At 42.7% G+C, this 21,282-nt stretch overlaps 1 protein-coding gene across 11 annotated transcripts in view; it reads right to left on the reverse strand.

Annotated features, from left to right (window-relative positions):
- Window positions 1–21,282, reverse strand: part of MAST2 (microtubule associated serine/threonine kinase 2) — a 219,837-nt gene that overhangs the window by 70,357 nt on the left and 128,198 nt on the right. For 7 of the 11 annotated variants that reach the window (XM_077333905.1, XM_077333901.1, XM_077333904.1 and 4 more), the window contains 2 exons: window positions 8,659–8,679; window positions 2,488–2,566 (listed from right to left, as the gene is read on the reverse strand). In XM_077333905.1, the coding sequence (XP_077190020.1) occupies window positions 2,488–2,566; window positions 8,659–8,679 (100 nt within the window). The remainder of the gene's footprint in view (window positions 1–2,487; window positions 2,567–8,658; window positions 8,680–21,282) is intronic. The other 4 variants (XM_077333906.1, XM_077333902.1, XM_077333911.1 and 1 more) reach the window with 2 other exon arrangements.

A 21,282-nucleotide genomic window follows, 5' to 3' on the forward strand; every position in this document is an offset into this window, starting at 1 on the left:
ACTAGGTCCCAGATCCATTGTTTAAGTATTCATTTGGCTTTCTGAAAGCCTAACTGTAACAGGGCTGAAGCAGAGAAACCATATTCTCACAATTTTGCTTGAATGGCACAAGACTTCTCATTATGATCTAGGCCTATAAGTCAAATGTGGGGAAGTGTTTACATGGGAGGAGCTTGTTCCAAATTAATAAACTCTGCTTTAAAGTAGTCAATTTTGCCATAAAATGAAACAAAACAAAACAAGTTTTATGATAATAATAATTTTATTTTTATAGCCCACCCTTCCCAGTTGGCTCAGATTATGTTCCCAGATTTTTCCAATATATAGTTTCTAATAGTATAAATAATGGTGTTTTACAGAATCATACATCATTGTACTTTGTTAATATACTTGTATTACATATTTATACCTTTTGGTATGTGTGTAGTTTTCTTAAGATATTTTAAGAACCACCAAAATGAAAACAGTTTAAAAATTAGGACTACATACAACAGCTGCATTTAGATGTCAAACAAACAAATGGTAGTATGCTTTTGAGCTAGCTACAGTCCTCAAGTGCCATTTCCTTTCCTATCATTCAGCACTGAAATGGCACACCAGTAAGTCTTCAATAAACTATAATGTGTTCTGAAGTTCCAACTTTGCACTTTAAAACTGGTTTCTTTCCTGCTTACTCACTAGGCTTTTAAATCACAGTTAACTACAGCCTGTTAAGTGCTTAATTTGAATATCAGAACATATTGAAGTTTCCAGAATACTTACTGATATCCAATTCTGATGAAGTATGCAACAAAGGGAAGAAACAGGGAGCACATGAACCCAGGGGTTTAGATAATTCTTATCAAAAGTAAAGCTTATCTATAACATCTGAATTGAGCCAGTGATTTTGTTATGCTTTAGAAATTGTTTTACAATGATATTGCAAGGGCAGACATCACTGTCTCATATCAGATCAATAAAAAAAATTGAAGCATTGAAAAAAAAGAAGGAAGTTCTGTTGTTGCTGCTGCTGTGGCATGATTATCATCATGGAAAGATCTATTAAGTATACCAGCAAATTCCATGAGAGTTCTTATTCTTATTTATAATTTGTTAATAAACCATCACAGACAATATCATCCAAATCAAATTATTCAATAAGGATAGATCACAAATTAAGAAATATTCATTAATGGGTGACAAGCTTTAATAGATTAATAAAAATACGCTTGGCTCTTTTTATTAACATTCTAAATAATTAAAAAATAAATGCCTATGGCTATAAAGATAGTTTCTATTACAGGAAAATAAACAACTACAAAATACTATTACATCTACAGGTATGATGGACAGTACTTTAAAAGCAAGACAAAATGTGCTAAAGTATCAGAGAACCAGGAGGTGAAGAGTTAAACCTTCACACTGCAAGGTAGCTTGCCTGACAGGCTGCTCAGAACACTCTGGCTGGACAGCAGCAGCTAAGAGAGAAGTCCTATGATAGCTGCATGCTGAGAGAATTTAAATTCTGACAGAGACCTGCACTGAGAGAAAACCATTCTATACAGAGAGAACTGGGAATAATATTGGGAAGAGTTTTGGGGTATTAGACTGAAACACCCATTCAGGCCAAAGGGAAAGAGTTATCTTCTAGGAGAGAAGAAGGATCCCTGCCCAATTAAATCATAGAATCATAGAGTTGGAAGGGGCCATACAGGCCATCTAGTCCAACCCCCTGCTCAATGCAGAATCAGCCCAAAACATCCTAAAGAGTGAAATTAGCTCTGAGAATTTGAGAAAACAATAGATACAAAAGCCTTAGAGACTAAGGAAATAAGCTTCTATAACTCTCAAAATCCTTTATTTTAAAACCTCAAAATGTTCAACTCCTCCTAACCTTTTCCCCTCTATGTTGACTAAAATATTTATTTATTTGTTTGTTTGTTTATTTATTTATTCGATTTGTATCCCGCCACTCCACAATGGGCTCGTAGTGGGTAACATGGTCTTAAAACCCCATTAAAACACCCACATTAAAAGACTTAAAAACCCATAATATGGCGGATGATCTCCCAACCTACTTCCCCATCCCAACTAGAGGCATTGAGAGCATGGGGCGGCATGATGTCCACAGGCCCACAACCTCCCTTCGCCGGGAAGGGCAGCCGATCTTCTCCACTGGTCGCAGCCTCAACCATAAACCTGGCGGAAGAGCTCCGTTTTGCAGGCCCTATGGAAAGATGTCAAATCCCGCAGGGCCCGCAGCTCACCCGGGAGCTCATTCCACCAGGTAGGGGCCAGGACCAAAAAGGCCCTGGCCCTGGTCGAGGCTAGGTGCACTTCCCTGGGGCCGGGAATGACCAATAGGTTTTCCCCTGCAGAGAGTAAGGCCCTGCGGGGAACATAGGGCGGTAGGCAGACTCGCAGGTATGTGGGGCCCAATGTGGAGTCCATTAATTAATTTAATGAAAAAGAATGAAAGTCAGTTTTGTAATAATGGTGAAAACCTACTGAAACAGTTGAACTAGGAGTGTTTGTTCCATATCCAGATGAAGGAAGGGAAGCCAGGGACCAACGGCGTCCATCTGTCCTACAGAAAACAGTGAAAAATATTGCTTAGTTTCTCCTTTTAGGCAATGGTATACAGTAATTTATGGATGTTTATTTACTTTCAACATTCCCTTCCAATCTACCCCAAATGGTTTTTGACTGGCTATGACTCAGTAGCAGAGATTCTATACTTATGGATCTGGCTTACAAGCCTCAACAAACTTTAAAGTAAACATGAAACATTATTTATAGCTTCTCTATTCTATGTGCATTTCATTTATTTGGACAAATTTTAGGGTTGCAAACCCACAAACTGATTGCATGGTGCCTTGCCTGCCTGGTACAAAGGTAGCAGACATTATGTGTGGTCTAGATAGACAGGTAGACAGTGTTCGGGAGGAGCCAGTGGTTGTGGTATATGTTGGCACCAATGATGTGGGGAAATCTAGTCATGTGGTCCTGGAGGAAAACTTTAGACTCAAGGCCAAGATATCCAAGGTAGCCTTGTCATAAGTATTGCCTGTTCCATAAACAGGGGCAGCTAGACAGGCACAAATTAGGAGTCTCAATGTATGGATGAGGCAATTGTTTAGGGAGGAAGGATTTAAATTTGTTAAGCATTGGGATGCTTTTTGGAACAACCAAGACCTGTACAAAAAAGAAAGTCTACACTTATTCTAAAAAGGAACCAAGCTACTAGCACTTCAAATTTAAAGATTGGCAAAGCAGTTTTTAAACTAAATCTTTGGAGAAAGCCAACAGGATAAAATGTCTCTGGTTGAGGATGGCTCATCTGTAAGAGCGGAAGGTTTTGCTGTTACTGTTCTAGAGGGAAATGGATCAGGTCTGGTCACTAAGACCGATTATGCACAGGCCAGAATGCCCGACGTGGTGGCGACAGGGCTTCGGGGAAAATCCCCGATTATGCCCAACGTTGCCACCATTTGAGGCCTGGCCCGACCCAGGCCTTCGGAAGACCCGCGTTAAAGGAATGCAGGTTCTCTTGCGGGCCGGGGAGCACAGCGGGCACAGGCAACGGCTGCGTCGGGCCAGCCATGTGCATAATCGCACCTACAGCGTCCCTGCAGGGATGCCTCTCACTCCTGCCGGCTTCACGGCTCCGCGGAGCTGACAGGAGCATCCCCCCACCCCCACTATGGTGGGAGAGCAGCATACTGCTCCCCACTATCATGCGGCATGCTGCTCCCCACCATCATGCAGCAGGGGGGCTATGCCCCCGATCCCCTCTACACTGCCAGCGCTTCAGTACGCACCCAGCACTTCCGGCTCCGCGTTGCCTGTGCGGGTCTGTTGTGCCGGGGCAGCCAGTGCGTGCCCAGGAAGCTCCACCCCCATGTACAATCAGGGGATGGCGGGGCTTTCGGCCCCAGCATGGCAGCAGCTTGACACAGCTGCCACTGTGCATAATCAGTCTATGAGGGTTACACACAATACTGACTGGCTGACAGGGTCTAGAGTTCACAGGTTGCAAGTCTAACATGTCTAGGAAATTATAGATTTTTATATACAAATGCTAAAAGGGTCCAAGGTAAAATGAGGGAGCTGGAATACTTAAGAGGAAAACATTGTGGACATACCAGAAACTAGGTGGGAGAAGGATAATGTGGGATATAATAATCCCTGGATAGAAATTATGTTGAAGGAAAGGGAGGAAAGGGTTAGAAGTGGAGGGTATACAATACAGTAAAACTAAGAATCTACAGGAAACAGATTCACTTACAGAAAAGTTCAGGGTGGAAATAGTGTGCCCAAAACTCTGGAAGTTTGGTTTGATGATTTAAAAATATTAAGGAAAGAAGCTAGATGAAATTATTGTGTTTTAATTACCCACACATTGATTGGATCAGTATTCGCTCAAGTCAGGAGAAAGAGACTGGGTTTCTAGATACTCTCAATGACTATGCCATGGAGCAGATGGTCACAGAACCTACTTGGGGGAGGGGAATCCTGGCCTTGGTCCTAAGTAAAGCATAAAACCTGATGAGAGATGTGGCTGGGATAGCATCAGTTGAGAACACTGATCGTAATGGTGTTAAGTTTAGCATTTATGTAAACAGAGAGTTTCCCCAAAAGACCAACACAACAACATTTAACTTTTAAAAGGGCCCAATTGAGGTAAATATATGGGAGCAAATAAATAGCAAGTGGGTGATCAGACAAAATTGGAATGTACTGTAAAAAACATAAAAAACAGTGATAAAAAATCCTTCAAATACATTAGTAGCAGAAAACCAGCCAAGAATGCAGTGAGACCTTTGAATGACCAAGGGGTAAAAAGATTTCTAAGGGATGATATGGAAATGACAGAGAAGCTAAATGCATTTTTTGCTTCTGTCTTCACCATGGAAGATGGGAGATGCTTGCCCACTTCAGAACTGCCAATTTCAGGAGAGGTGTTGAAAGATCTGATTCAGATTGAGATGATAAGAGAGGAGGTCCTATGACTGATGGACAAATTAAAAACTAACAGATAATCAGGCCCAGATGATATACATTCAAGAATTCTGAAAGAACTGGAATGTGAACTGGTAGATCACCTGCAAAAAATGACTCATCTATCACTAAAATCTGCCTTCATTCCTGAGAATTCCTTAATCATTAAAAAAAAAAAGGTTCCAAGAGAGATCCACGAAATTACAGGCTGATACTGGGCAAGTTGGTGGAATTAATCTTTAAAGATAGAACTAGGAGGCACACCAGTGAACAAAATATACTGAAGAAGAATCAGCATGGATTTTGTAAGGGAAGATCTTGTCTCACGAAGCTTTTAGAGTTCTTTGAGGTGAAAAAATATTTGGACAAGGGTGACCCAGTAGATGTTGTTTAACTAGACTTCCAGAAAGTTTTTGATACAGTTCTTCACCAAAGAATTCTAAGTAAACTCAACAGTCATGGGATAAGAGGACAAGTCTTCTTATGGATTAAAAACTATTAACGAACAAGAAACAGAGAGCGGGTTTAAATGGGTAGTTTTCATGGCAGAAGATAGTAAGCAGTGGAGTGCCGCAGGATTCAGTACTAGGTCTGATGCTTTCTAACTTCTTCATTAATGATTTGGAGTAGGGACTAAGCAGTGAAATGGCTAGGTTTGTGGATGACACTAAGTTGTTCATGGAAGTGAGAACCAAGGAAAACTATTCCAGAGGGATCTGTCAGGGCTGGGTGACTGGCCATCAATGTAACAAATGAGGTTCAACATGGGCAAGTACAGAGTAATGCACATTGGAGATGAAAATAATAACTATAAATATACACTGCTGGGATCTGAACTGGGGTAACTGAGTAGGAGAGAGATCTTGGTGTCAGGGTAGATAACTCCCTGAAAATGTCACTTTGGTCTGAAAGATTGTAAATAAATTTGTTGTTGTCCCTGAAAATGTCAACTCAGTGTGTGACTACAATAGAAAAGGCAAATCCTATGATGAGCATTACTAGGAAGGGGACAGAAAAGAAATCAGCCAGGATCATAATGCCCCATGTACAGCCTCATTTGGAATACTGTATACAGTTCTGGACCTAAAAAAAAACATATTATCACATTGGAAAAGGAGCAGAAAAGGACAACTAAAGTGATTAAGGGAATGGAACACCTTCCCTATGAAGAAATGTTTAAGAGGCTAGGACTTTTTAACATAGAGCAATAACAATTAAGGGGAGATATGAGAGAGGTTTATGCATGGAACAGAGAAGAAAGAAGTATGAGAGCCAGCTTGGTGTAGTGGTTAGGAGTGTGGACTTTGTGGACTTGTAATTTGGCAAGCCAGGTTTGATTCCACGCTCCCCCACATGCAACCAGCTGGGTGACCTTGGGCTCACCAAAGCACTGATAAGCTGTTCTGGCCAAGCAGTAATATCAGGGCTCTCTCAGCCTCACCTACCTCACAGGGTGTCTGTTGTGGGAAGAGGAAAGGGAAGGCGACTGTGAGCCACTTTGAGAATCCTTTGGGTAAAAAAAAGTGGCATAAAAGAACCAACTCTTGTTCTTTTAACCCATTCTCACAATATAAGAATTTGTGGGGACTCGATTAAATTAATTAGATAAACACATGGAGCAGAGGTCCTTCAATGGCTATTAACCACAAAGTATACTGTGGTTGATGCTTGGAGGGCAAAGGCTGCTGGAGTTTTGGTCCTGTTGATGGACCTCCTGATGGCACCTGGGTTTTAGCCACTGTGTGATTCAGAGTGTTGAAATGCCATGGGCTTACGTTCTCTCTAATGATACGGCTCTCTTATGTTCTGATGTTCTAACCTCTTGTAATGTCATCGAGATATAGTATTATAGGTGCAGGAATGCATATTATTAAGTATGGCACAAATTCTTCTGGGTTTCTTAAATTCACAAAAATTTCATATGGAACAAAGACTTATGGTCTGCTGCATTTTAGCATACAAAGAAGTTACCAACAATTTATTTTATTTATTTATTTATTTATTTAGATTTATATACCGCCCTCCCCGAAGGCTCAATGAATACAATAAATTCTCACAAATATGTCATAAACTGGAAATCCAAGATATTCTAGCTCAGTCAGCCCACAAAGTTACCTTAACAAAATAGGCATATTTTAAAGAGAACTCCCACACACACACTTTTAAAAAGTGAGGTTATGAAATTCTATTTAATTTAAATTAATGAGAAAACACAGTGTTTAGCTGAATAAAATCACTGAAGGTCATACATGATTCTAACATTTGGGTTTAGATCATACTAGTCCCTGCCCTGCCTCATACCACAGTATCATTGGTTTGTAGGCAAAAGTTTTTTCAAACTTTTATACTCAACCTAACATTGACACGTAAGCCATTTTCTGTACCTCAGATGTATGGCTTTAATGGCTTCTGTTAGTTCAAAGTGTCTATGCATGCAGTCTTTAAAGAATAAAATTATATCCAGTATCATAAGTCATCATTGACAAAACAGCACTACATTAAATATGAAGAGGCATTAGTGATTAGGCATTGTATGCAGTTGGCTTTTGAAGATTTGACATTTTTCTTGCCCACAATGGCAATGTTGTGACTCAAATAGACTTTACTTTTAAAAGCAGAGAATGACAGCAATTCAGTAGATGAATGTTTTGTACGACTTTTGAGAGAACAAGTATCCCCATTGTATTTGATCTCACAAAAGAAAAGCATATATAACAGAATAAGCAACAGTCCTAAATCCATCTATTAGATCCAACCCACCTCCTAAGATTAGGGGAAGAAATACCACCAGTATTTGATAAACACAACCTTCATGCTTCATGCACAAGATCACACAGATTTATACTGCAGTTACAAAATGCATGCTGTAGGTAAAACCCCATGTAGGCAGATTTTAATATAAGGTTTTTCAGATGCCACTGTATATTGATTGTGTAGTACCACTAATACGACAAATTTTCTGCATATTAAATTGCTGTTTGGTTAACAGTTAACAGTCCTATTAGTGTTTTCTAACAAAATTAATATCACCCAAATAAAAAAAAACTTACAGGCCAATTTTCTACATATATTTAAAAAATCTGAATGCGATTGCAAAACAAATTTCAAAGAGATCACAAAGATTTCCAAAACTCAAGGCTTTTAAATGGCATTTCATATCATATGATAAATGTCATAACAGAATTTTCTAACTATTTCTTAACAACTGGTTTGTTGCATGCAGGCCAGTTAAGTCTGCTTTTGCATGGTAGCTGCTTTTTATGACAAGCTAATTCAGGCCCAGAGCTGAAATGTGGTGGGAAAACAGGGAGCACTTGGGATTTTAAGAAGCCCCTTCTCACTGCTTATAATGGTTTCTCACAATAAGTGGTGGGGTATGTGAGCCTGGCTTATAGTGCAGACATCACCAAAGCACAAAAATCCCCACTTTCTTCCCCAGGTCCTTAAAATTGCATATAGTTTTCTACTCACTTCGAGTATTTTCTGTTCTAAGTATTTTCCTATTATATTCAATATTAAAAATCAGAACTCCCTCAATTTAATTGATACAGTGTAATCTATGTATGCCTAAATGGGGCTATGACAACACATAAGCTTGCTGGAATGTAGCAGACTAAAAAACATCATGCAAAAAATCCATTTTACACACAACACAGTATATATCTGGTATAGTGTTACCTGTCTGCCCTGTGTCCATGGCTATATGTAAAAAAGACACAGTATCAGTGATAATTACCAAGAGAAAAATATATTATAAACATCTTCTAAAAATCAGACAAATTATTAAAGTAATTTTTCCTGAACTTAATAAACATTTATTCTTCCATAGTTGGAAAATTTTATAAAAGGATTCAACTGCTGTGGATAGGTTCAACCCTAACTTAATTCTCTCATCCTCCTGACAAGGCCTGCACAGCAAAACACCGAGGGACTTTGTACAATAATAAACCAGTCACTGAAGAAGAAGAAGAAGAAGAAGAAGAAGAAGAAGAAGAAGAAGAAGAAGAAGAAGAAGAAGAAGAAGAAGAAGAAGAATTGGTTCTTATATGACACTTTTCTCTACCCAAAGGAGGCTCAAAGCGGCTTACCTTCCCTTTCCTCTCCCCAAAACAGACACCCTGTGAGGTGGCTGAGACTGAGAGAGCCCTGATATCACTTCTCAGAACAGTTTTATCAGTGCCGTGGTGAGCCCAAAGTCACCCAGCTGGCTGCATGTGGGGGAATGCAGAATTGACCCCAGCATGCCAGATTAGAAGTTCTACAGGAAAATTACGCATCATTTATTTATGCCGCATGACTCCTGAAACTACTTAAATACAATATATCGAGAAGCATTCAGTATTATTAGCAACTGATTTTCAAAAAATAATGAGGACTGAAAATTGTTACAAAATAACTATTTCTGCAGCAAACTGAACTCAAGTGGTGTATAAAACTGCAGTTCTTTTGAACACATACCGTATTTGCTGGCGTATAAGACGATTGGGCGTATAAGACGACCCCCCAACATTTCCACTCAAAATACAGTACTATGGGCCACTATGGGAGCTATGTCTATCCCAACTGAAGTGCACCTGGCCTATAGCACGACCCCACCACTTGGAGGCATGTTTTTCAGGGGGGGGAAGTAGTCTTATACGCCAGCAAATACTGTAGTTAGATCCAGTGACACATTAGTGAAAGGTGTTGGCAGATCTTTGCTGCATTGCCCTATTAACAGAAGCTCCCTCTGTCTTCATAAAAGTTTATTCCCAAGGTCATAGGAACCAAGACAAGGGCAGCACTGAGAAGAAAGAAGACTAAATGGCCTCTTCTCCTCCATCAATTGAACATCATCAATCTCACTAACAGCAGGAATCCAGAGCACAGCCTCTCCTGTCAAATTCAGTGGCTGGGGAGGAATAAATGGATTAAGATACACAAGGACCAGGCTGTGTAGGGCTACAAAAGGAAGATTTGTCTCATTCACTGTTAATCTCCCTGGGGAGGGGCAGTCTGAGACATGTGAGGAGAGCCTCCTGACTGATCTTTCAATGTCTGGAGGGAGGAGCTTCTCTCCCAGGTCTTCAGGTGGTTCTGAAGCAGTTCAGCTCCCATTCAGAGTCATAGCCAAAGGTAGAAAACCACCAACCATCAATCAAACAAGAAAACACCACACATAGGGTAAAGAACAAAAAATGGGCCACAAGGGACAGAAAAGAGCCCTACAGGAATAGGAACAAAAAAAAACCCCACGGTCAAAAAAGTATGTTAATTTTCCCCTTGGGTGGACCAACCCAGGACCACCAAGATGGAAATTCACTGTGAGACAAATATTCCATTCTCCAATGGTCTACAGTGGGGCAGTCTGAGTTATCTGGGTATATCAAAGTAGTATGCCCCCTTGGAATGTAGCAAAAACTTTGGTTCGTCAGCCTGAAAAGATATGCTGCAAGAGCCTTCTCCCAAAAGCTGCTTCCACAGATACTGTCTTGTCAGTCTGCCTTCCATCCTGGCCACGACATGGAGACCGTGCTGGTTGCCCCGATGGATGATATCCGGTGCAAGCTCCCAGAAGAGCTAAGGGCCCTGACAGAGCTGTCCAAGTTCTGCAGGGCCTGCAAGACGGAGCTGGATTAGGAGGTTCAGCCATCCTCGTCCTTTCAGATCTGTCAGCTGCATTTGATGTGGTCGACCATGAGTTGTTGGCCCACCGCCTCGCTGTGACTGGTATTAGGGGGGCTGTGCTGAAATGGCTGGTCTTCTTTCTCTGGAATCGGATGCAGAGGGTGGCCATGGGGGAAGAGATGTCGGATCCCGTGGCACTTCCTTGTGGTGTGCCTCAGGGGGCGATACTCTCCCCTACGCTTTTCAATATCTACACGCACCCTCTTGCCCAGCTGGTAACACCTGCACTGACCACCAGTAATTTGGAGGCAATCTTTGATGCTTCCATTACCATGGAGGCTCAGATCACAAAGTTAGCCCATATTGAGTTTTTCCATCTGCACCAAGTTTGGCTACTAGTACCCTACCTGTCCTCGGACCACTGGACCACTGTGATCCATGCAACAGTCACTTTCAAACTGGACTTCTGAAACTCGCTCTACGTGGGCCTACCCTTGTCTTTGACACAAAAACTTCAGAATGCGGCCGCCAGGGTCTAGGACCCCTTGGAGGGCTCATATTCAGACAGTATTGAAACAACTGCACTAGCTACCAGCCTGCTTCCAGATCAAATTCAAGGTTTTGGTTTTAACCCTCAAGGCTATACGCGGCCTGGGTCCTACGTGTCTGAGGGACCACTTGTCTGCTTATGCCCCCCGCAGGGCTCTCCACTCTTCGGGTAGGAATCTGTTGGTTGTCCTGGGCCTCCGGGAAATCCGCCTGGCCTCGATCAGGGCCAGGGCCTTTTCAGCCTTGGCCCCTACCTGGTGGAATGAACTCCCGGAAGAGCCAAGGGCCCTAACAGAGCTCTCTAAGTTCCGCAGGGCCTGCAAGACGGAGCTCTTCTACAAGGCATTTGGTTGAGGCCAGGGTTTGTGTGATCAGAGTTCGTTCAGGGGTCCCACCCTGGCTGAGCATCTGTGTAATATACCGTATAAACTTGCATATAAGCCGACCAGCATATAAACCGAGGCACTTGATTTTATCACAAAATCTGGGGAAATTTATTGACTTGCATATAAGCCGAGGGTGGGAAATGCAACAGACTACTGGTAAATTTACAGGGTGGCCTAAACACTTAATCCATGCTCAATCATCACAGGCTTTCCCATCCAGCCTCCCTCCCAACAAATACAGAAACATCCAGAGGATGAATAACTGCTGGATTTTGTACCCCGCTTTTCACTAAGCAAAGGAGTCTCAAAGCAGCTTACAATTGCCTTCCCTTCCTCTGTTGATGCCAGACACCCTGAGAGATCACTGACAGAACTGCTCTGTGAGAACAGCTCTGGCAGGAGAACCAAACAGTGCCCTCCAGGCCAGCAAGCCAGAGCAGAACAATAGTACCCAAAGTTGGCAACCAACTACAACAAGTACAACAGCTACCAAACTGGGGGCTAGAGTGCCCCCAGAACAGAACACTTTAAAAAGAACTGTAAAACTGAAAGAAAGAATTGTAAAAATCAACTTTTGAAAGACACATAACCCCAAGAAGAAAAGGCAAACAATGCTGCCCCTCAGATAAAGGAATAAACACTGAAAAAAACAGTAAATTCCAAAGTACCACCAGAGCCCACCCCACCCACAGAAACCAAAAGAATAGTTTGGAAGAAGTGATTTGGAAAAGAAGGGGGGGGGGAAATATCAGAATCTCTCAGTCATTGATGTCCTACAAGCTGCAAGAGTAAGCTTTCAAGATATTTGCAGAAGGCAATGGTTAGCTGGAAGCAATTAGCTCACTTGCAAAGACCTTAGTTTTTAAGATCTTTGCAGAAGGCAAAGGTTAACTGGAGGCCACTAGCTCACTTGCAAAGAGCTCAGGTTGCAGATGCAATGCTGCAATAGGCTGGCTGGGGGCAGGCTGTTAATCCCTTACCCGCGTATAAGCCAAGGAGGTCTTTTAAGTGCTAAAAACTGTGCTGGAAAACTCGGTTTACATGCAGGTATATATGGTAATAACAACTAGTGCTGACTTTGCTTGGCTGGACCTAGTAGATTGTATTGGGGTAGACTGTTCCTGCCATCTTGTGGGTTACTATATGTATTGTTACTGTTTTAATGGGGATTTTATGGGGTAATTGTTTATAATTTTAATTGTTAGCCGCCTCAAGATGACAAAAGTTGTGAGAGGTGGGATATAAATCCAAGAATGAATGAATGAATGAATGAATGAATGAATGAATGAATGAATGAATGAATGAATGGAGGGAGGGAGGGAGGGAGGGAGGGAGGGAGGAATGTACTGCCCTATAAACAATTTGAAAGGAAGAGAAACACCTATAAGCTGCCAATGTTGGTGCCCCCCCCCAAAAAAATGTTACTCTTGAGGGAGGATCCTGACCCTGAGCCTCATATTCCAGGAGAATACAACCTTTCATCCATCTACTAATCAGGTTGAAATACTATTTCCTAAAGTGGCTTTCCTGAAGGACACAAAAATGGAGTTTGTTTTGAGAAGCTCCTGAGTTCTGCCTAGAAAGAAGCTAAGCAGTCTCTTTGGATCTGAACAGTGACATCCCTTTTCCTGAGGATGTTGAATTAGGGCAGAATGAAGGAAGGTTCAGTTTCTCCAACCTATGAAAGGTTCCTGTCTCCCTGGAGGAACCACCCATCTGCTTCAGTTTTGTTTCTTCCAAAAGCTCAGGGAGAAAATTCTTCAAAATTCTTCAAGGTTAGCAAACTAAATGATCTATACCAACTTAGATAAACTTAAAATTCTTCTTTTTTACAGAAAAATAACAGACACAGAAAAAATGAAACAGAAATTAGTTATTTAAGGAACTAATTGTTTCCATCAATTCCCCCTTGACAAGGTGCACAAAGTACTTTGGTATTTAAGATTAACCACAGATGATGCCCAGGGTGGGCTGGATGGAGTCTTAGAACCCAGGGAGAAGTACCCTTCAAAGTAAATGCCAATGGCCATTCTACCCTGATTCTAGGACTCCATTCCTGGTGTTACATAAAAGAGCTTATTTCATCCTGGGTGGGAAAGTTTTGTCTGTATTTAACACCTGCAATAGGACACTTCTGCCAAAAGCAGCATCCCCTGTACTGTAGTCATTTAGTTTATAATGCCCAATAACTGTCAAAATTGAAGACCAGGTGGCCGCTTTGCAGATTTGCTCTACTGAAGTGTAACTGATCATAGTGGTATTTGTTGCTGCCCCTCTGAGTGAGCTGTAATGCCCATTGGCACGGCTCTGCCTAGTGTTCCTGTAAGCTTCTACAATGCACTCTCTTAGACTCTTATCAATGGCCACTGAAGACATCCTTCACCCTTTATTAGGGGGAGAAATACCTATGAACAATGAGTCTGACTTTCTGAAAAACTCCATTTGTATAAGGAATGCCTTAAGCGCCCTTTGCACGTCCAACTTGTGCCACAAAATCTCCTTGGGATGTTTGGGGTCAGGACAGAAAGTTGGCAAATTAATTTCTTGCATTCTATTAATTCTGGATTCTACCTTAGGCCTGTCCTTAAAACAACCTTGGCTTTATGAAAGACACATAGTTCCTTATGGATTGGTAGAGCTCCTAATTCAAGAATTCATCTGGCAGAAGTAACCACCACCAACAAGATAACCTTTAGCCGTAAATACCTTAAGGAAATATCCTTGATAGGCTCGAAGGGATGTTTTAACAGTGCCGAAAGTACCACTCTCAAACTCCAGGTTGGGAACTGATGGACAGTATAACTGTTGCACCCTTCAGGAATCTGCTAATCTGATGGTGTCTGGCTAATGGAACGTCCTGTACCCTTGGGCTCACGGTTGCTAAGGCCGTAACCTGTCTGTGTAATGTATCCATATGGTTTTAAACCACTATCCAACCAGTCCTGCAAGAAGTTCAGTATGACCCACACGCCAGGTTTTAAAGGGTCTTGCTTCTTACGCCTGCACCACCAGACAAATGTCTTCCACAGAAAGATCCTGACCGTGGAAGGTCTTCTAGAGGCTAAGATGGTGTTGGTCACCTTCTCACTACGACCATGTTTTAAGAGACCTGACCGTTCAGTCTTCACGCGGTCAGCTATAGCCAAACAGGATCATAATGCCAGATCAGACCCTGCATTAATAGATCCGGAATTACCGGTAATGTTAGGTGTTTTTCCACTGCTAACTTCAGGATTACTGCAAACTATCACCTGTGTGGCCAGTAGGGAGCCATCAGGATGACTTGTGCTCTCTGTTGACAGATCTTTCTGAGCACCTTGGATAGTATCAGGGAGGAAAGGCATATAAGAGGCCCTGTGGTCACTGCACTGTCAGAACATCAGTCTGCTTGGGGTGGAAGAACTTGGTGAAGAAGTGAGGTAGGCAAGCATTTTCCTGACTGGCAAAGAGATTTACTAAAAGACTGCCAAAGTGCTCTGAAACTGTCTTGAACACACCTGGATTCAAGGACCATTCCAACTCTGATACCTCCTGGCGACTCAGCCAGTCAGCCTGAACATTCACGGTGCCCATGATATGTCCTGACCTCAGGGAGAAAAGAGTCTTCTCTGCCCAGAGGAGAATCCAGGTTGCTTCCATGTGGAGCAAGGAAGATCGCGTCCCCCCTCATTTGCTCAGAGAAGCCTTTGCTGTTGTATTGTCTGTTCTGACAAGTACGTGTTTGTGACACAACCAGTTCTGGAAAGGCACCACAAGGCCAATAGAATGGCTCTGATTTCCAGCAAATTTATTGGAAGTACCTGCTCTTGTGCAGACCATTTTCCTTGAGTATGCCAGGTCTCCAGGGTTACTCCTCAACCCGAGAGGCTGGCATCCATGAATGGGACTGACTCCTGTTCCATAAAGAAAAAACACTCCTGTTTTAGATTCACAATCTTTAGCCACCATAACAGACTGGTCCTCGCAGAGGGCGCAACCCTGATCATGATGTTTGACTTTGCTGTTATCCTTTCCTGGTAAGGTCTGAGAAGGGACTGTAGGGGACGGAGATGGAACCTGACCCATTGCAAGCCTTCCATGTTTGCTACCATTAAGCCCATGAGGTTTGCTAGAGTCATGAGTGGGATGAACTTGTTCTTGAGTACCGCCCCCACCAACTCTCTGGTTTTCTTTACCTTTTTGTCTGGTAAGATCAACTTGCCCTGATTTGTATCTAACAAGGAAAAAAACTGCCTTTTTATCCATCTGGTCTCTGATGTGACCCTCACCATCCTGGGAAACCAAACCCTGCGACTGCAAGGCCATGACAGGTGCATCAACCAGGGAGGTTTGCAGGAACTCTTCAGCATAATCTGAGAGCCTGTACATTTTTCTAATGAAGGCTGGAAACTGCTTGTTAACCATGGGCTTCTGCCACTTGGCTTTTATCTTTTTCTCAAAAAATGCAGGCATGTGGAAAACTCTCTGCACTATATCTACATGAGGAAAGAATTCCTCTTTACCCTTAACTCTGGATTTTGTATTTTTATCAGGGGGAGCCTCATCAGCTTCTCTTTGTATGAGGTTTAAGGTGATTGTACTCTTTTGTGATTGTACCCCTTCAAGGATCGCTGCCTTGCCGTGGCAAGGGGGCTTGTGTAGCTCAGTGAAGCTATGAGCTATGCCGTGTAGGGCTACCCAAGACGGACAGGTCATAGCTGAGAGCTCTGACAAAAGGTGATCCACTGGAGAAGGAAATGGCAAACTACTCCAGTATCTTTGCCATGAAAACCCAATGGACAAGTTCAAAAGGCAAAACGATATGACGCCGGAAGATGAGCCCCTCCGGTCGGAAGGTGTCCAATATGTTACTGGGGATGAGCAGACGGCTAGTAGGAGTAGCGCCAGAATGAATGAAGCGACTGGGCCAAAGCCGAAAGGACGCTCAGTTGTGGAAGTAACTGGTGGCGAAAAGACTGTCCGATGCTGTAAAGATTTTTATTCCATAGGAACCTGGAATGTCAGATCCATGAATCAAGGCAAGCTGGATGTGGTTAAACAAGAGATGACAAGACTGAACATCAACATTTTAGGAATCAGTGAACTAAAATGGACAGGAATGGGTGAATTTAATTCAGATGACCATCAGGTATACTACCGTGGGCAAGAATCTCGCAGAAGAAATGGAGTAGCCTTCATAATCAATAAGAGAGTAGGAAAAGCAGTCTTGGGATACAATCCCCAAAATGACAGAATGATCTCAGTTCAAATCCAAGGCAAACCATTCAACATCACAGTGATCCAGGTCTATGCCCCAACCACTGCTGCTGAAGAGGATGAAGTTGATCAGTTCTATGAAGCCCTACAACACCTTCTAGAAGCAACGCCAAAAAATGATGTGCTTATCATCATGGGGGATTGGAAAGCTAAAGTAGGAAGCCAAAAGATAACTGGGATAACAGGCAAGTTTGGCCTTGGAGTACAAAATGAAGCAGGGCACAGGCTGGTAGAATTTTGTCAAGAGAATACAACGGTCATAGCAAACACTCTTTTCCAACAACCCAAGAGACGACTTTACACATGGACATCACCAGATGGTCAACACAGAAATCAGATTGACTATGCGCTCTGCAGCCAAAGATGGAGAAGTTCTATACAGTCAGTAAAAACAAGATCAGGAGCTGATTGTGGTTCAGATCATCAGCTTCTTGTTGCAAAATTTAGGCTTAAATTGAAGAAAGTAGGGAAAAGCACTAGGCCACTCTGGTATGAACTAAATCATATTCCCGACGAATATACAGGTGACAAATAGATTTAAGGAATTAGATCTGATAGACAGAGTGCCTGAAGAACTATGGATGGAGGTTCGCAACATTGTACAACTAAAACCATCCCAAAGAAATGCAAGAAATCAAAATGGCTATCTGAGGAAGCTTTACAAATAGCTAAGGAGAGAAGGGCAGTGAAAGGCAAGGGAGAAAGAGAAAGATACACCCAACTGAATGCAGATTCCAGAGAAAAGCTAGAAGAGATAAGAATGCCTTCTTAAATGAACAGTGCAAACAAATAGAAGAAAACAATAGAATGGGGAGGACCAGAGATCTTTTCAAGAAAATTGGAGATATAAAGAGAACGTTTCATGCAAAGATGGGTATGATAAGGCAGGGGTCCCCAATCCCCAAGCCGCGGCCCGGTACCAGGCCCGGGCCGCAAAGACTATCGTACCGGGCCGCCAGCGGCCGCGCCTGCCTCCCCCCTGCAGTGAGAGAGGGGGAAAAGGCCGGCGCGGCAGCCGGCGCGGCAGCCGGCGCGCCAGCGACGCTAACGCACACGGAACAGCCGCGCATGCGCGTTTGCGCCCCCTGGTGGCCAAACCGCGCACGCGTGGCAGTTCCGCGCATGCGCGTTTTTGAGCAACTGTGGCAGCCGGGCCGCTGGCTCTCCCCCACCCCCGGAGGCGGTCCCCGACCAGATAAAGGTTGGGGACCGCTGTGATAAGGGACCAAAATGGTCCCTCACAGAAGCAGAAGAGATTTTTTTAAAAGGTGGCAAAATTGTACAGAAGAACTATACAAGAGCGAGCTTAACATCCCTGATAACCACAATGGGGTAGTTACTGACCTGGAACCAGACATCCTGGAATGTGAAGTCAAAGTCTGAGCAACAATAAAGCTAGTAGTGGTGACAGCATTCCAGTTGAACTATTCAAAATCTTAAAAGACGATGCAGTAGAAGTGCTACACTCAATATGCCAGCAAATTTGGAAAACTCAACAATGGCCACAGGATTGGAAAAGGTCAGTTTACATTCCAATCCCAAAGAAGGGCAATGCCAAAGAATGTTCAAACTACCGCACCATTGCACTCACTTCTCATGCTAGCAAAGTTATGCTCAAAATCCTCAAGCTAGGCTCCAGCAATATGTGGACCGAGAACTTCCAGAAGTACAGGCAAAATTTCGAAGAGGCAGAGGAACTAGAGATCAAATTGCCAACATACGCTGGATCATGGAGAAAGCTAGGGAGTTCCAGAAGAACATCTACTTCTGCTTCATTGACTATGCTAAAGCCTTTGATTGTGTGGAGCACAACAAATTGTGGCAAGTTTTGAAAGAGATGGGAATACCAGAGCATCTTATTTGTCTCTTGAGAAACTTATATGCAAGTCAAGAAGCAACAGTGAGAACTGAACATGGAATCACTGATTGGTTCAAAATTGAGAAAGGAGTTCGGCAAGGCTGTATATTGTCGCCTTGCCTATTTAACTTGTATGCGGAGCACATCATGAGAAAGGCGGGATTAGAGGAGTCACAAATTGGGATCAAGATTGCAGGGAGAAATATCAACAACCTCAGATATGCAGATGATACCACTGTCATGGTAGAAAGTGAAGAGGAACTAAAGAGCCTGTTGATGCGGGTGAAGGAGGAGAGTGCAAAAGTTGGCTTGAAACTCAACATCAAGAAAACAAAGACTGCTCCTTAGAAGGCCAGATCCTGAAGATGAAACTCAAATACTTTGGCCACCTCATGAGAAGGAAGGTCTCCCTGGAGAAGAGCCTAATGCTGGGAGCAATCAAGAGCAAAAGAAGAAGGGGACGACAGAGAATGAGGTGGCTGGATGGAGTCACTGAAGCAGTAGGTGCAAACTTAAATGGACTCCGGGAAATGGTAGAGGACAGAAAGGCCTGGAGGATCATTGTCCATGGAGTCGCGATGGGTCGGACACGACTTCGCACCTAATAACAACAACAACTCTTTTGTAATAAGTCTTGAAAATCCTTCCTCATCAGTTAAAATTTCTCCTTCTTCTGGATCACTCACAGAGGATCCTGAAGACATAGGAATATTATAGCATCTTTTTCTAGCTACTTTAGTTGTAACTGAATGGGTTACCAGGTCACAGTGAATTGAAATAGATGGAGAATTATAGGTAATAGGAGGATGCATCATCATTGGAGGCAAAGACACATTTGGCACATTTACAGCAGACCTCTGTTGGCAGAAGGAAGCCATTTCATTTCTTAACATGCCTCTCATAAAATTAAACATCTCAGATGGCATGCCAGCCGGCAGTCCTTACTAACTGTTTCTGAGAGAATGCTTCCAGTCACTGTGCCATGCTGCGGGTGCCCCAGATAGCCAGAAGAGGTTTCGGGTTCACCCTGCATCACAGATATCGCACTGTCGCTTTGGCTGCCAGTCATTACAGCGATACTTTCCCCAGCACGTGTATCAGTGCAAATGAAGGCCGCCCGCCATGAGGGGAACGCTCCCTGTGGAGCTAGCTGGACTGGAATCAAAATGGCCACTGGAACTTGACTAAAGCTGCAGATTGCCGCTGCCTTTCTTGCCCTTTCTCTCTTTGCAGTCTTACACATAGCTTTTGGGGGCTTTTCAGGCTGCTTCAGGGCTGCCACAGTCGGTAAGGCTTCCAATTGAGAGCAGTCCGCTGGCCCTGTTGCTCCAGCAGCCGTCCCTTGCGAGGCCGGGAGATCTGACTCTGATAAGTAACCATCATTTATTAAGCTGGATGCCATGCGGGTGATTAGGCCTAGTCCGAATGACTACTAAACGAATTTTAAACAATAACGATTTCTTTTTTTTTACTATAACAATATTAACAACTATAATAAAAAATACAACATCTATAATTCCTATCTATAAAAACTAAAACTCTGAACAAGAATAAGCCTCCTACTTGAGAAGAAGAGGGGGAGAAAGGGAGGGAGGGAGAGAGAGTTAGATGGAATCAGAAAGAAGTAAATATAACAACTCTACACTAGTCACAATAGAAAAAAGGTGAAGAGTGAATGCTCATACAATCGCACTCCCTGCGAGGCAGGAGAAAATCTGAAGCAGACGGGTGGTTCCTCCAGGGAGACAGGAAGAGGAAGTAGTTTTTTAATCCTGCCTCCTTAGCAACAATGGTGAGAACCACCAATCAGAGATGGCATTCTAGAACCAGGGGAGAATTGACCTTATAGTTCCAACCTATAACTGTGGTCATCCACGACTCACAAGACATGGAGAATTCATGATAAAATATTGTCTCACTAGCAGATGGTCTGTAGAATTCAGGTGCTGCTAATGTATTTTATTCTTATTTGTTGACTAAATAATCGTGTCAGCATAGTAAGAGCTCAGAAAAGTGGCTAGGTTTTTTAAATAGTATAATACACTAATCAATTGTGAAAGTAAATATTTTGATTGCTAATTATGAGCAAGTTTAAACTATGCACTAGTCCAACTTCTTATTAAATCTATTTGATGAAACCGAACACAGAAAGCCTATGTTCCTTCAGGCATCTCTTGCACCATCATGAACCATATATAATTATCTTTCCTATGTTTATGTTGCCAATATTCTCAGACACCGTATAGTTTCATATACATTATAGCAATTTTTACATTGGACCAGTAGGAGTAGAACAGCATAAAAGTGTCAAAGATACAGACTGCAAGGAAAGCAATGTGAACAAGCAAAGATGTTTTCTTGACTACAACATGGATACTCTGATATTTACATTTCAGACCAGAACAGTTCTAGGTGCATAGCATTCAGAAGGAAGCAAAGTGGTTCATTGAATACTTTGGTTTGGCAGCAGTGCCAGACTAGCTCTAACAGGAGAGGCCTGCCTTCCATTGCACTTAAGCTTTTTAGGCACTCTACATGAACATGCTTGGGCACCCCAAAAGAGTCCAGCAAATGGAATGGGGCTCAGTCACACCTCAACCGGAAATACTAAGGCTTAAGTGCCAAAAAACCCCTACATTTATCTGT

This window comes from Paroedura picta, chromosome 4 (genome assembly GCF_049243985.1).
Source record: "Paroedura picta isolate Pp20150507F chromosome 4, Ppicta_v3.0, whole genome shotgun sequence".
Taxonomy (NCBI): Eukaryota; Metazoa; Chordata; class Lepidosauria; order Squamata; family Gekkonidae; genus Paroedura; species Paroedura picta.